Source organism: Trachemys scripta, chromosome 11 (assembly GCF_013100865.1).
Source record: "Trachemys scripta elegans isolate TJP31775 chromosome 11, CAS_Tse_1.0, whole genome shotgun sequence".
NCBI lineage: Eukaryota > Metazoa > Chordata > Testudines > Emydidae > Trachemys > Trachemys scripta.
Window position 1 is genome coordinate 66,462,322 of NC_048308.1, and position 13,709 is coordinate 66,476,030.

Consider the following 13,709-nt stretch of genomic DNA (forward strand, 5'->3'; position numbering starts at 1 on the left):
CCCCCCCCCCCCCCCCCAGCTTGCTCCAATCCTGTGTCTTCCCACGATCTCAACTTCCACCGGGCTTTGTCCTGGTCCTCCAGGCTCCTTCCTGTTCTCCTCAGGGCTGTCAGCTACCAAGAGTGACTGCAGAGTTGTACACTACCTCCCTGCAGCCTCTTTCTGCTCCAGATGGCTTCTCTTTTCCCTTCACCCAGCTTCGCCCCAGTTGGGCTTCATCTTTCAGTAGGCCTAGCTTGCTCTCCAGGTGGGTTAATTGGCCTCTCAGGCCTACATTAACCTGTTCCCTTCCAGTGTGGGTAGGCAGACCATCCATAAGGCACCTAAAATCAGTGGACATTAGGCACCTCAAGACCTGTAGCTTCTGTATCTCAGTGCCCATCTATAAAATGGGACTAATATCACTGCCAGGAGTGTGGTGAGGATCTTTCATTGGAGATTGTGAGATGCTCAGATACTACAGTGATGGAGGCCACATTAATACCTCATACAGAGAGGCACATGACTGTAGACGTGATACTGAAGGCTGTGGGACTAGCAGTAGTAAGCACTAAACCCGCTAGTAATTGTGTGCGGAGTCTGGCCCTGCGTGCGAATGCCTTCAAAGAACATGGCTATGCGGTTCAGCCAGCTCACGTATACATTAAAACCTAGCTTGTCATTTTGCGCCATGTCCAGATGTCATGTGGCTCACTGGCTCTTGCTCTGCATGGCTTCCCAGCATGCTCTCTGCTGCGGGGGGTGGGGCAACGGGATGCATAACAACTCCAGGGACACCTGTTTTCAATTAACTGAGGTGTAAAAACATCACACCGATGTTTCGACACCATGAACCAGGCAATACTATAGAACGAGGAGTGTACCTCATCCTGGGGGGAGGGGGGGTGAGCAGCTCCAGGGTGTGCGAATGACATACCCAGCCCAAAGCATGCCGGGGCTTTATAAACAGGAGGGGCCAGCAGGTCTGGAGACTGCAGGACTTGTGACAAAAGACGTGTCACAAAAGTGCGACTGGCCCTCTAGGTTGGGGGTGGAATTCAGCAGTGTAGTCCTGGGGTGGTGGTGGCATTTATTTATTAATTTTTTAAACATTATTAATGTATTTATTTTATTGTTTATTTTAATTAATTTTTAAAATAAATTATTTTTTTATTACCATCAGCCATAGACTGGCATTGGTAGGTGTGGGGTTAATGGCACACTTAGTTAAACAGTGCAAACTACTGTCAGGGCTTACAGTTCAGGAAAGCAGACGATTCTCCAAAAATGTGAACACCAGGATGTGCTCCAGTTGAAGGGAGAGAGGGAAAAGCTATCTGCTGAGTGAAGAATCTGTCTGACCAGAGAAGGGCTGGAGGAGGCAAAGCAGATACACTGCCTCTTTCATTCTAGGTGGCTTGAAAAGGTCCCATTTCAAATGTTGCTCCTGGAGGCAGCATCCTCAGGGGCCCGGTTTTATATTAAACTCCAAACCCACTAAGTAAGGGCTTAGGTTTAGTGTGCAGCTATTTTTAAATCCTCCTCCTCTCTCTGGCCGATGGCCGAATAGGAAATGTATTGGCAGCTGCAAGGCTTTGATGTTTCAAGTTATGCCCTGATTTGACAGACCAGTTGTCCAGAGTGAATACTTGCTTTTCCTCCTTATCAGGCATGACTGGGGCTTGTTCGTAATATGCCAGAAGTTGCATCTAACCTGTATGGTGGTTTTATACCATGCCAATCACGGCGCCTGGAGAGATTACACCCGCAGGGGTGGTCTGGGCACAGACCTGAATTCTCTTTCCAATACCTTTTTCCAGGAACAGGTAGACTAGACTCTCTCACCAGCCCTAGTCATTCCTAGAGCAGACAGAGCGCTTTTTAAATGAAAGCCAGAGCTGCATGAAACCATTTTTTGGTGTGACAATTTAACTCCCTTGGCAGAAGGTGCGTGTCGGTACTTGTAGAATTCAGGAAGCAAAATTTAGCTAGTCCGTTTCTCTAGCTGTTAGCACAATAGAGACCGGTCCATCACTAGGGTGCTGTGGTAGCACAAATAATAAATAGTAACAGGGCACGTACTGATTGGGTGAGAGAAACAAACATCCTTGTGGTGAGGGTGGGGTCGAGTAGGTTTTGTGCCTGGGCTAGAAAATGTTGATTTAACAAAATTGAGAGAGATACTAATAAACGTGGGGTGTGGAATTGAAGTATAAGTAGTTGAACCTGGGAGACACGTAAAGACAATATGGACCGAGCCTGTTCTCCTCCACACAGTGCCAGTCCTGATTACTTGGGCCCCGATCCTGCTTCAGGTTGCACACAGACCCCAATGTCCACAAGGAACCCAGTTATGGAGCCCCAGTGAAGTCACAAGTGCTGGGATCTGTCCCAGATGCAAGTTGTAGGATGAAGGGCTTGGGTATCTCTAGAGCACTCATCACCATCGGGGGAGGACTGGAAGGCTTTTCTCTGCCTTCATGTATGTTTAAAATGGCTCTGGGGTTGGGGCTGCTCTGATAAAGATCACAGTGGGTGGGGACGTGCTTTGGCTGTCCATTACAGTGTTCTGCATGTGCTGCAGGTTATCGGCATAGGGGCAGGCCAGCAGTCCCGAATCCACTGCACACGTCTTGCCGGTGACAAGGCGAACCATTGGTGGCTGAGACACCACCCCCAAGTGCTCGCCATGAAGTTCAAAGCTGGAGTGAAGAGGGCGGAGATCTCCAATGCCATCGATCAGTATGTCACCGGGACCATCGGCGAGGTAACGCGCCAGGATTTTCCCTAAAGACCGTCCCGGAGGTTCTGCACATTTTCTTGTGGGATCAGTGTTGATGAATAGACCAGGGCAGGGATTCCTGAATCTTGTGGGTGGTCTCTTCCTTTGCCCTTTTTTTTCCCCCTTCCATCTGTCATCCCAGTCTTGCATCACCGCGCTGGATCTTCTGTCCCGGAAGGGCTGTATCCTTTCAGAGCGCACTCTTTAATTGTCGTTGAGAGAGAGGAGCCTCTCCTTGTTCCCGCCACACTGGGCATGCTTCCTGGGTTGCACTCTTAGGCCTGGTCCACACTAACACCCCATTTCGAACTAAGGTGCGCAAATTCAGCTACATTAATAACATAGCTGAATTTGAAGTACCTTAGTTCGAACTTACCGCGGGTCCAGACGCGGCAGGGAGGCTCCCCCGTCAATGCCGCGTACTCCTCTCGCCGAGCTGGAGCACCGGCGTCAATGGCGAGCACTTCCGGGATCGATCCCAGAAGATCGATTGCTTACCGCCGGGTCCGGAGGTAAGTGTAGACCTACCCTTAGCCCCTCAGAAACCAGAGGTAATAACTAGGACCAGATTTGGGTCTTTCGGTTAGTGAAGCCACTCATCTGTCTCCTGCAGTCAATTTGTATAGGAGGAAACTTGAGCGTATTGGAGGGCTGGATGGATAACTGAATTCAGTCACTCACCTTTGGGGACAGGTCAAATGAGGTCCAGACTGTTAATGGCCAGAAGTCATTTGAGTTTGAGAACTGTTTGGCCTGTGTGAAAATAATCTCTGTCCAGTTCCTATGGGAGACACATTGTGGGGGCAGCGCCTGTGGTGTGGACAATCATAATCCCTGCAGTCCTAGGTACACAAGTGGGCAGCGAAGCTGTAATAGTCTTTCGCAGCCAGAGGTAGCTGGAGGGCTGTTACTACTGGGCAGCAGCACTTCCAGGACCCAGCTGAGCATGGGGCCCCTTTGTGCCAGGCGCTGGACAAATACACAGAGATAGGCTTTGCCCTGAAGAGCTTCCACTATAAATAGACAAAAGGGGTGGCTGTGGAGAGGCACAAAGATGGGCAGTGACTTGCCCATGGTCACACGGCAGGTCAATGGCAGAGAGCCAGGGGATAGAACCATGTCTCCTAATTTCCCCCATCTGCTGTGTGCTGCAGTGTAAGGGAGCATTGACTTTCCGCCTGTTCAGAGGATGTCCGTCTCCAGGGCTGTTTTATCTGGCAGTTTCCAACAGGCACTAAATTAATTCTGAATCTTACAAAACAGAGAATAAAAGGTTCAAAGTATTGCCAGCACTTAGACTTTTCCTATTGTATTTTCACTCTGATTTCTGCAGTTCATTTCTATGGCTGCTTGGATTCCCAGAATCAAACTGGGCCAGGCTGTTGCAGGCAGTGACTGCCTCAGTAAAGCATATATGCCCTTTTAAAGTATAAACCCAACAACTGGAATGGGAACCTAGTGAATCATACATACATCAGCAACTGCTTGCTTAATGGGATGGCATGGGAGGTGGATTAGTGTAGTTTAAGAAGGTGATTCATAAGGCAAGCTCCTGTTCATCAGACATATGTGAAGCTCCTTATACCAAATCCTGTTTGTGTGTGTGTGTCCTGTGTTTACACCGAACGGCATAGCACTAACCGGCCAAAGAAAGCATATGGGCCAGAAACGAGCGAGGAGCAGGGATGGTAGCAGGAGCAGTGGTTGGTAATCTCTTTCCACAGTCACTTCGGATCTAGTAAATTCCTGGTGTGAAGTTCACAGCAGCAGAGCACCATGTAAGATCAGGACTGTAGAATAGTTGTGAACTTGGATGTAAAAGAGATGACATCGCTCGTATGCATAGGGGGCTGGGAGGAGACCCAGAAGCCATTTCTGGGATGGTGATAGCCAGAGAGCAGTAAAAGGAGTGAATGCCATCAGGCTAAGCTGACTCTGTTCTTGCAGGGGGACGATCTGGTTAAATGGAAGGCGCTGTTTGAGGAGATCCCAGCGCAGCTCTCTGAGGCCGAGAAGAAGGAATGGATTGGCCAGCTGGACGCAGTCTCCCTCAGCTCGGATGCATTCTTCCCTTTTAGGGATAACGTGGACAGAGCTAAACGGGTAAGGTCATTGTGCGGCCTGGATGTCAGGGTGACCTAAGGGAAACACCCGGGTGGTTTTGGCTTTATTTCGTCCATTTCGTGCACTGTGGAATGTGTCTGCATTTTATACACGTGGTGCTTGAAAAATGCCAACTAGAACTGCTGCATTCTAGGAGAGGTTTTTCTGGAGCACAATGGTTCTCCATGCTAACCACCATGGATGTTGGCTTAGAATTAAAGGAGTGTAAAAGTATGACAGATGTAGCCAAAAAAAATCCAGATAATGCTGTTAAGTTCAGAGGAGCAGATTGTGACCTTTTTACTCACACTGGCAAGCAGCTACTTACATGAGGAGTAGTCCAGGACTAGTCCTGTGAGTAACTTACTTACTGGCTTGTAAGCCCTTTGGGGAAGGGACCATCTTTTTGTTGTGTGGCTGTACAGCACCTAGTGCAATGGGGTCCTGGTTCATGTCTAGGACTCCTAGGGTATGTCTACAGCTGGCCCATGCCCCGACTTGGGCTAAGAGGCTGTTGAATTCTAGAGTAGACTTCTGGGCTCGGGCTGGAGCCTGCAGGGTGGGAGGGTCCCAGAGCTCAAGCCTGGGAGTCTCCACTGCGGTTAAACAGCCCCTCAGCCCACGCCCCCTGAGCCCAAGTCAGCTGGCACGGGCCAGCCACGGGTTTTCAATTGCACTGCAGGAATACAGTGAGTTGGGGGCTGACAATCTGGACTGGAGAAGAGCACAAGTCTGTGCTGGTTGTACCATATTTCCTAGTTTCACTGCACAATTCATCCAGTTGTATTTGCTTTTCATCACTAACCTTTAGCGTCTCCAAATCTTTGTTCAGAGCGGAGTCCAGTTTATTGCTGCCCCATCTGGCTCAGCTGCCGACCAAGTTGTGATCGAAGCGTGCAATGAGCTGGGAATAACTCTCATTCACACCAATCTTCGCCTGTTCCATCACTGATTCCACCATGGGCTGTCACAGCCGGTTGCTGTCACTCGCTCAGCCCCGGGCTCGGCATACGCAATGACCGTAACTTCACCCGTTACATCTGGAAACCCAGTCTGCACATGTGGTAGAGTGTCCTTGTGTAGTCAGTAAACAAAGCCCCTGCTGCTGGCTGCAAATTAAAGCAAAAAGAAGCTTGATACTTGCAAAGGAATTAATTTCTTTTGAAAATAAATACGCGGTTCCTGGCTGTGATGAGTGTGCAGTCTTATGTCTTTCATATTCTGTGTGTGTTCGGGAAAAGAGGCTTCATTTTATGAGTTACATTTTATAGCCCAGACTTTACCAATTAATTAAAAAGCTGATGGAACATTGTGAAAGTCCTGCCTTGCAGCCACATTTGTAATGGATTGATAAAAATCTGTTATAAACTGAAACTACACAGATTGCTCTTGAGTTAGCAGCTTTCTCCCAATGTGTCCCATCCATTATCCTCTTTTCTGCTGAGAGTATGTAATTGGCCCTGTGTCTGAGGCAGTTTCAGGTTCAATACACCAAATCCTGATATGGAAGTGTTTTTGCCAAAGGGCGGACTTGAATTGCTTTCTTAGGCCTGGTCTACGCTGGGGGGGTGGGGAGGGAAGAGTGTCGATCTAAGATACACAACTTCAGCTACAAGCATAGCTGAAGTCGACGTATCTTAGATTAACTTACTTTGTGTCCTTGCTGCGCGGGATCGACAGCCGCCGCTCCCCCGTCGATTCCGCTTCCGCCTCTCGCCCTGGTGGAGTTCCAGAGTCGATGGGGAGCGCGTACAGGGATCGATGTATCGCATCTAGACGAGACGCGATACATCAATCCCAGATACATCAATCACTACCCGCCGATCTGGCGGGTAGTGTAGACGTACTCTTAGAGGTGAAAGGGGAAATACCAGTTCCTGTGAATCTTACATGCTTGGTTCTCGTACCAAGTGAATTCAATTCAGAGTTCAGACATAGGCATCTTGCCTAGAGCTACTTCCGTTCTCAGATGTGTACAGTTCACTTTACGTTGTGCTGAACTCTGATTTGCTAAACTCCAGATTTGCACTAGTTTTTCTATGTGAACAAAGTAACATACTGGTTATTTGCTCTTGCCAGCACATTCCAAGGGATATCTTTTGATTGCACTTATAAAACCTGTTTGGTTTTGTCACTAGCACAGCTCAGAGTTTTGCAATTGCTGTCTCTACATTGTACATTACATGCAACGGGAAACCACAGACCCGTTCAGCCAATTCCTCTTTCCTCCCCTACAGAGCTTATAAATTCCAAAGTGGTCCTGACCTCAAAAGGTTGAATTCGGTGGCGATACACTCTATGCAGAGCAGTAAAGTGGATAAATAGCAGCTGTTCTTAGGCCTGCAGAGTTTGTTATCCCCACAGATCCGAGTTTGAGGAGCTCACAGATGTGGTTTTAAGTCTGCATTGTACTGTGGAACTTAAACTCCACAGCCTGTTTGGACTCGGAGAGGGAGTGTCTGGTCCCAGCCTGTGACCTGGCTTCAGTGAAATCATAGTGCCACACTGTGATGCTCCACACGAGGCAAGGAATAGGTGACAAATGGGAGTTCTCGCTAGACTCCAGTACTGTTGCTTGCCTTCTTTCTGTCTTTCAGCTTGAAGGGGCAGCTTTAATCGGCACAACCTCAAAGGCTGCCCTGCCAGCAAAGGCTGTGCGGGGTGATGCTAGATCAGTGCATCCCCCACGTTGCCCTAACTGTGCCCTTCCTAGCCAGCATCGGCCCAGTGTGGGTGTGAGATGGGCTGGTTGCAGCACCCCCAGTGGATGGGAGGTTCCAGGCGGGGTGTGCTTGTTCTGTATCTTGGCAGCAGTTTGCAGAGTGATGGCTGTTCAAGATGAAAGCTAAATCCTGGGCTATCTGCCCTGTCCATCTCCCTACCAGGGCAGGCAGGATCATTCCTTGCCCTGAATTCGTGAGTGCTATATCCAGGCGAGTTTGAAATGAGCGAAGCAATGAGGCTTCAACCACTTCCTGTGGGGAAACTAGCTGAGTCTAATAAGAGACCATAATCAGTCTGTGCTTTTCTTCACTGCGTTACATATCAGCATGCACCTAGTTATGTAGCCCCTTACATCACCCTGTAGGGTGACCAGATGTCCCGATTGTATAGGGACAGTCCCGATATTTGAGGCTTTTTCCTATATAGGCTCCTATTACCCCCTAGCCCCTGTCCCCATTTTTCACACTTGCTATCTGATCACCCTGCTCACAGCTCACACCCGTCAATTCCTTGGAGCAGGGTGCCGTGTTCCCCGAGTTACCATGTGCCCACGTTTTATGGTCCAACAACAATAGCGTGAACCCCGACACCCCGAGTGCTGTTACGCTGCTCTGGCAGCTCTCCAGTTTGTCAGTATGAAGGTGCCTATAGCGGTGGGCAGGATAGTCAGTACCTCTGCTGTAAAGCCACATTAGAGGGCTACCGCCTGCTTGGGGGGCTTGTATAGAGACCTGTTGAGCCTGTTCAGCTGAATTCATTAGGGGCCTGATTCCAGCACAGAGGGGGCCATAAACCACTCATGCCTCCCCACTGCGGAGCCCCAGCCTGGGGCAGGCATAAGAGCTATTGGGAGGCAGGGAACATGGCCATGGTGCACAAGGTTCCCGTAGTCCCCTCTTGGGGACATCATCGCCAACCAACATAAATTAGCACAGTCTGCTCTGAACTATACCAGGCTGAGATGGGCGCAGAATCACACTTGTGTCCTTCGTGCCCCTCCCCCCTAAGCCTGGCAAGGACAATGTATGTATTGTTTCTATAATGTGCATCCCACTGTTTCACTATGAGCTGAATGAATAGAGGCTGTTCCGTTTGATAGCTGCAGTATAGCCATTTTGGAGTGAAACGGTAGACTGTGTAGACCAGGGGTCGGCAACCTTTCAAAAGTGGTGTGCCGAGTCTTCATTTATTTGCTCTAATTTAAGGTTTCGCGTGCCAGTAATACATTTCTAAATGTTTTTAGAAGGTCTCTTTCTAGAAGTCTATAATATATAACTAAACTATTGTATGTAAAGTAAATAAGGTTTTTTAAATGTTAAGAAGCTTCATTTAAAATTAAATTAAAATGCAGAGACCCCTGGACTGGTGGCCAGGACCCAGGCATAGAATCATAGAATACCAGGGTTGAAAGGGACCTCAGGAGGTCATCTAGTCCAACCCCCTGCTCAAAGCAGGACCAATCCCCAGACAGATTTTTACCCCAGTTCCCTAAATGGCCCCCTCAAGGATTGAACTCACAACAGTGGGTTTAGCAGGCCAATGCTCAAACCACTGAGCTATCCCTCCCCCCAGTGAGTGCCACTGAAAATCAGCTCGTGTGCCATCTTCGGCACGTGTGCCATAGGTTGCCTACCCCTGGTGTAGACTCATGCTCAGCCGTCAGTGTGTTTCACGTATGGGGACTGCTGCTGTGGCACTGTAGCTTAAGTGACGGGGGATTTATTCTTTCAACCACCGAGGGATTTGTGCGTAGAAGGTGCAGGCTTTTCACTGTTGTTGAGCACTGCGTAGTTTTAGCTAAGGCACTTGAGCGCCGATGGTTTTGATGCTCGCTCAGTGGCATGGTGTGCTGGTAAGGTACACTTGCCTCCCAAACGGTAGGAAAAGACTGTTGCAAGCTAAGGGATAACACTGCCTGTCAGATGCATTGAGCTTGGCACAGAACTGCAGTGTGCCAGTGGCACACTGGCAGCACACTGCCTCTGGGACCTGCTGAGCATATGGGGAAGGTCATGGGAGGGAGGAGCATGCTGTCCCTCCTATGAGCTGGGGTGAAGTGGAAGGCAGGGCGGTGCTTTTCCTCCTCCATACCCACTGGGACTAGCCCGAAGCAGTCCCTACACGCAAGCGAGTGCAGATACTTCATTAGCCTGAAACGCAGTGCGGACCGCTGCAGAAGCATCGCATTGCAAGTTCACGTGCCCAGATGCATCCTTCACACTGTCACTAAATGTAGTTTGGGTTTGCTAATGTTTGTTGACTTTGAGTTGTATGTTGCCACGAGAACGGATTGGGAATATTTTGACCAAACATTTTGTGCCAAAAAAATGCCCATTTCTCAAAACTGAAGCTATTTGCAGGACCAGGCTGGCTTCAAAGAATTTCCCAGCTTGAAAAAATGTTGGTGGGGAAAAAATTTTGAAATTGTCTAAATGTCCCATTTTTTCCAGCTAAAAGTTTTGGTTTTCATTTCAAAATGACTTTTTGTTGAGCAATTTAACTGGATTTAGAATACATTTTTTTTAAACAGCTCAAATTTGAAATATAACATGTTTAAGATATCCAAACAAAATATTTCAATTGACCCAAATGAAAAGAAACAAAAATGGCCAGTTTGTGAAAATTGTAGAGATTTTTGACAGTTTGTCCCAATTTGGGACGGTGTAACGGGGCAGGACTCACCCCTGCAGTGCCTCCTGCTGGTCCTCTCGGGAATTATCTCTTCCAGCCTCTGGAGCGCCCTCTGCAGGCTGGTGTCCCACTGCCGCTGGCCCCCCGTGTCCCTCCCAGGACCTGGTGCCCCCTTGTGTTTGGGGTGCTGCCCCCTAGCAATACCCCAGAAATCTAGGTCTCCCCTCCCCAGGGAACCCCCAACCCTCTAGCCCCATTTTGCCTCAGTCGTGGGCTACTGCCAGTCCCCATCTAGCCCCCGCTCACTGGGGCAGACTGCAGTGTAAAAGCCACTCGTCATAGGCAAGGGGGTTTTGGACCTCCTGCCTCTGCCTACCCCGGGGCTACCCCCTGCAACCCCAGTACCTAATTGGCCTTCCACTAGGCCACAGCCTGGGGGGTTTCCAGGCTGGAGCTCCCCAGCTCCCTTGGTCTTCCCCCAGCCCTGCTCCACCCCAGGTACCTTCTCTCAGTTCTCTGCAGCCAGGTCCCTCCCTCTCAAAGCTAGAGAGAGTCTCTGTCTTCAGCTTCTGGCCCTAGCCCTCTTATCAGGGCCTGCTGGGCCCTGATTAAGCTGGCCACAGCTGTGGTCAGCTTCTCACTGCTGTCCTCACTCTCTTGCCCTCTCCAGACGTTTTTAACCCCTTCAGGGCTGGAGCGGGGTGACCATCCCACTACAGATGGGGAAAAATCTTTTGAAATCTCAAAAATTCTCATCATCTGGGAAAATCATTTTCTGGCCAATCCTTCTCTTTGAAGTCCTCGAGCAGTTTTGTCATCTCATTCAGCAATAGAGCTGGATGGAATGATCACACAAACAGCCTCCCCTTTTGAAAAAAAATTTGACAAGAAAATATTGCTGGCATTTCACGGTTCTTTCTACGACCTGTATTCTGCCCTTGGCTAATGGTTATCAAGGGCACCCCCAAATACATCATTTAGCCCCAGGACAAGAATATCCAGAGGTAGAATATTCAAAGAATAAATGGGAGCTTTAGAAGGGATATAAACGTTCGTGTTCCAGGTTATAAACTAACATCTGACTAACTGGGCTCAGTCAGATGGAAATGTTCTCTGGGGGCAGCTTATCCCACAAATAGCTACTAAAAGGGTTTCTTGCAGATTCTTCAAGTGCATCTGGTACTGGCCACTGGCAAAGACAGGACCCTGGAGAAGACTGACCCCTGTCCGGCAATTCCTATGTCTCTATGAATCGTAGGATTAGAAGAGATTGCTCAATGCATGGCTCATCTAGTCTAACCCCTGCCAAGATGCAGGATTTATAGTGTCTAAGTTATCTAGAGTGAGCTAGTTATCTACAGCTGAGATCATAAAGGCATAGATTCCTCTAGTGAGGTCTGGATGGACATGCATAACACAGCTTGGGAAAGCTACAATAATGGAAATCTAGTTTACAAGAAAATTAATTTTCTCTCCGTAGATCTAACCCTAGTATATTTTAGGTACTTATTTAGCTCATCTATTGGAACAACATTGGGATACTGCTCATTCTTACTGCAACAATTTTACTAGTCACAAACAATTCAGCTGCCTGATAGAAATCTGTTAAAACAATTGCTGTCTATTACCATACTTCTCATGTCAAGAAGCCAAATTCCATTCTCATTCTATATTTAAGTAAATCCAGAGTAATTCTATTGACTTGAATAATGCAACTCCTGTATAACTAAGAGCAGAATTTGGCTCCAGGAATCACCAGGGAAGCTTTCACATTTGGTATTTCCTCCTAAGTGTTGAGCTTGAGGTTTTTGCAGTGCAGACAGTACAAACCAAAGGGTCTTATTCCTAGTTTAATTCATTGCAATCCAACGGACTTTGCTTTAAAAAAAAAAATTCTACAGGGATAATATTTTTAGAGTTGTGGTAGTCTGCTGGATGAATGTAAAATTGAATATCTGAATGTAAAACTGCTGCTTCAGTAAACACCAGAAAGTCTCTCAACAGGTGGAGTAGGGATACATTTTTTCAGCAGTAAATAGAAATCATAAACTAGGAAGTTTGTGAATAACTGATCAGACTGTAACATTTTCATTCCCTTAACAAGATCACAGGAAAACATTCTTCCAAATACTCCACAGTTGTTACCTGTTTAGAAATAGTTGTCCATTTCTTTGCCCTGTTCCCATATTTTAGATATATGCAATATATCTGTCTTCCCTTACGGTGGAGAATTTCTAATGAGGTGCCATAAAATTAATTCCTTCCCTTATATGTATTACAGTAGCACCTAGAGGTTACAGCTGCGATCACTTTTACTAGCAAGAGTGTCTGAACAAACTGTATTCTGCAGTTTGATTTTTTTAATTTGCCGTGTCAGGAATGTAGATGTAGCAGCTCATTTTTCAAGTAGTATGAATCTGTAAATTCTTGTAAAATTGACACCGGTATCTTTTATACATTTCCATCCCTTGCTTAGAAATGAGTGATTAAATTATCCTCCATCAACAGTTATCAGGAGAGATGAGTTAAGGTCATTTATAACCCCCGCCAATGCTTACTCTGTATGGGTGATCGTGTAGCTACGGCATAGGCCTGATCTCAGGAGACGTAGGTTCAATTCCTGGCTTGGCCACTTCCTTTGGGATGCTGGGCAAGTTGCTTGGACCCCAGTTCAGTAAATATTTAAGCATAAGGCTAACGTTAAGCATGTCAGTAATCCCATTCAAATTGATGAGACAACAATTGTGCTTAAAGTAAGTCACATGCTTAAATACCTTGTGGGATGAGGCCTTACGTGCTGTCCCGCAGTTTCCCATCTTTAAAATGGAGATACTTCCTTTCTCCCGTTCTTTGTCTCGCTCATCTAATTAGTCCCTGCCCTGAAGTTCTCTCAATCACTGTCTTACTGTGTGCTAGCTCTGTGGGGTTTGTACTAACTCAGTGGTGCTTTGATCTCCACTAGTGTCTCTAGGGCAGGGGTAGGCAACCTATGGCACACGTGCCAAAGGCGGCACGCGACTGATTTTCAGTGGCACTCACACTGCCTGGGTCCTGGCCAGCGGTTCAGGGGCTCTGCATTTTAATTTATTTTAAATGAAGCTTCTTAAACATTTTAAAAACCTTATTTACTTTACATACAACAATAGTTTAGTTCTATATTATAGACTTATAGAAAGAGACCACCTAAAAATGTTAAAATATATTACTGGCACACGAAACCTTAAATCAGAGTGAATAAATGAAGCCTCGGCACACCACTTCTGAAAGGGTGCCAACCCCTGCTTTAGGGACTACTGTAATTCAAATAATGTTTTCTATGCTGCTTTCTTTAAGAAAATGACCAACAAATATTCTCCTATTTTCAGCTTCATATGGCAGAAAGCCGGCTGTCCCCTCTTCTTTCCAAAGGCAAAGCTATTTCAGTTCAGTGTACACCTTCTTTCCCTGAACCCCCTTGCAACAACAAAAATAAAAAATCACCAGCCACACG

At 47.3% G+C, this 13,709-nt stretch overlaps 1 protein-coding gene across 2 annotated transcripts in view; it reads left to right on the plus strand.

The window, feature by feature from the left end:
* Window positions 1–6,056, plus strand: part of ATIC (5-aminoimidazole-4-carboxamide ribonucleotide formyltransferase/IMP cyclohydrolase) — a 31,336-nt gene extending 25,280 nt beyond the window's left edge. For both annotated transcript variants that reach the window (XM_034785979.1, XM_034785981.1), the window contains 3 exons: window positions 2,564–2,746; window positions 4,709–4,864; window positions 5,697–6,056. In XM_034785979.1, coding sequence (XP_034641870.1) covers window positions 2,564–2,746; window positions 4,709–4,864; window positions 5,697–5,816 — 459 coding nt within the window. In that variant the 3' untranslated portion in view covers window positions 5,817–6,056. The remainder of the gene's footprint in view (window positions 1–2,563; window positions 2,747–4,708; window positions 4,865–5,696) is intronic.
* The last annotated feature ends 7,653 nt before the right edge of the window (window positions 6,057–13,709 follow it).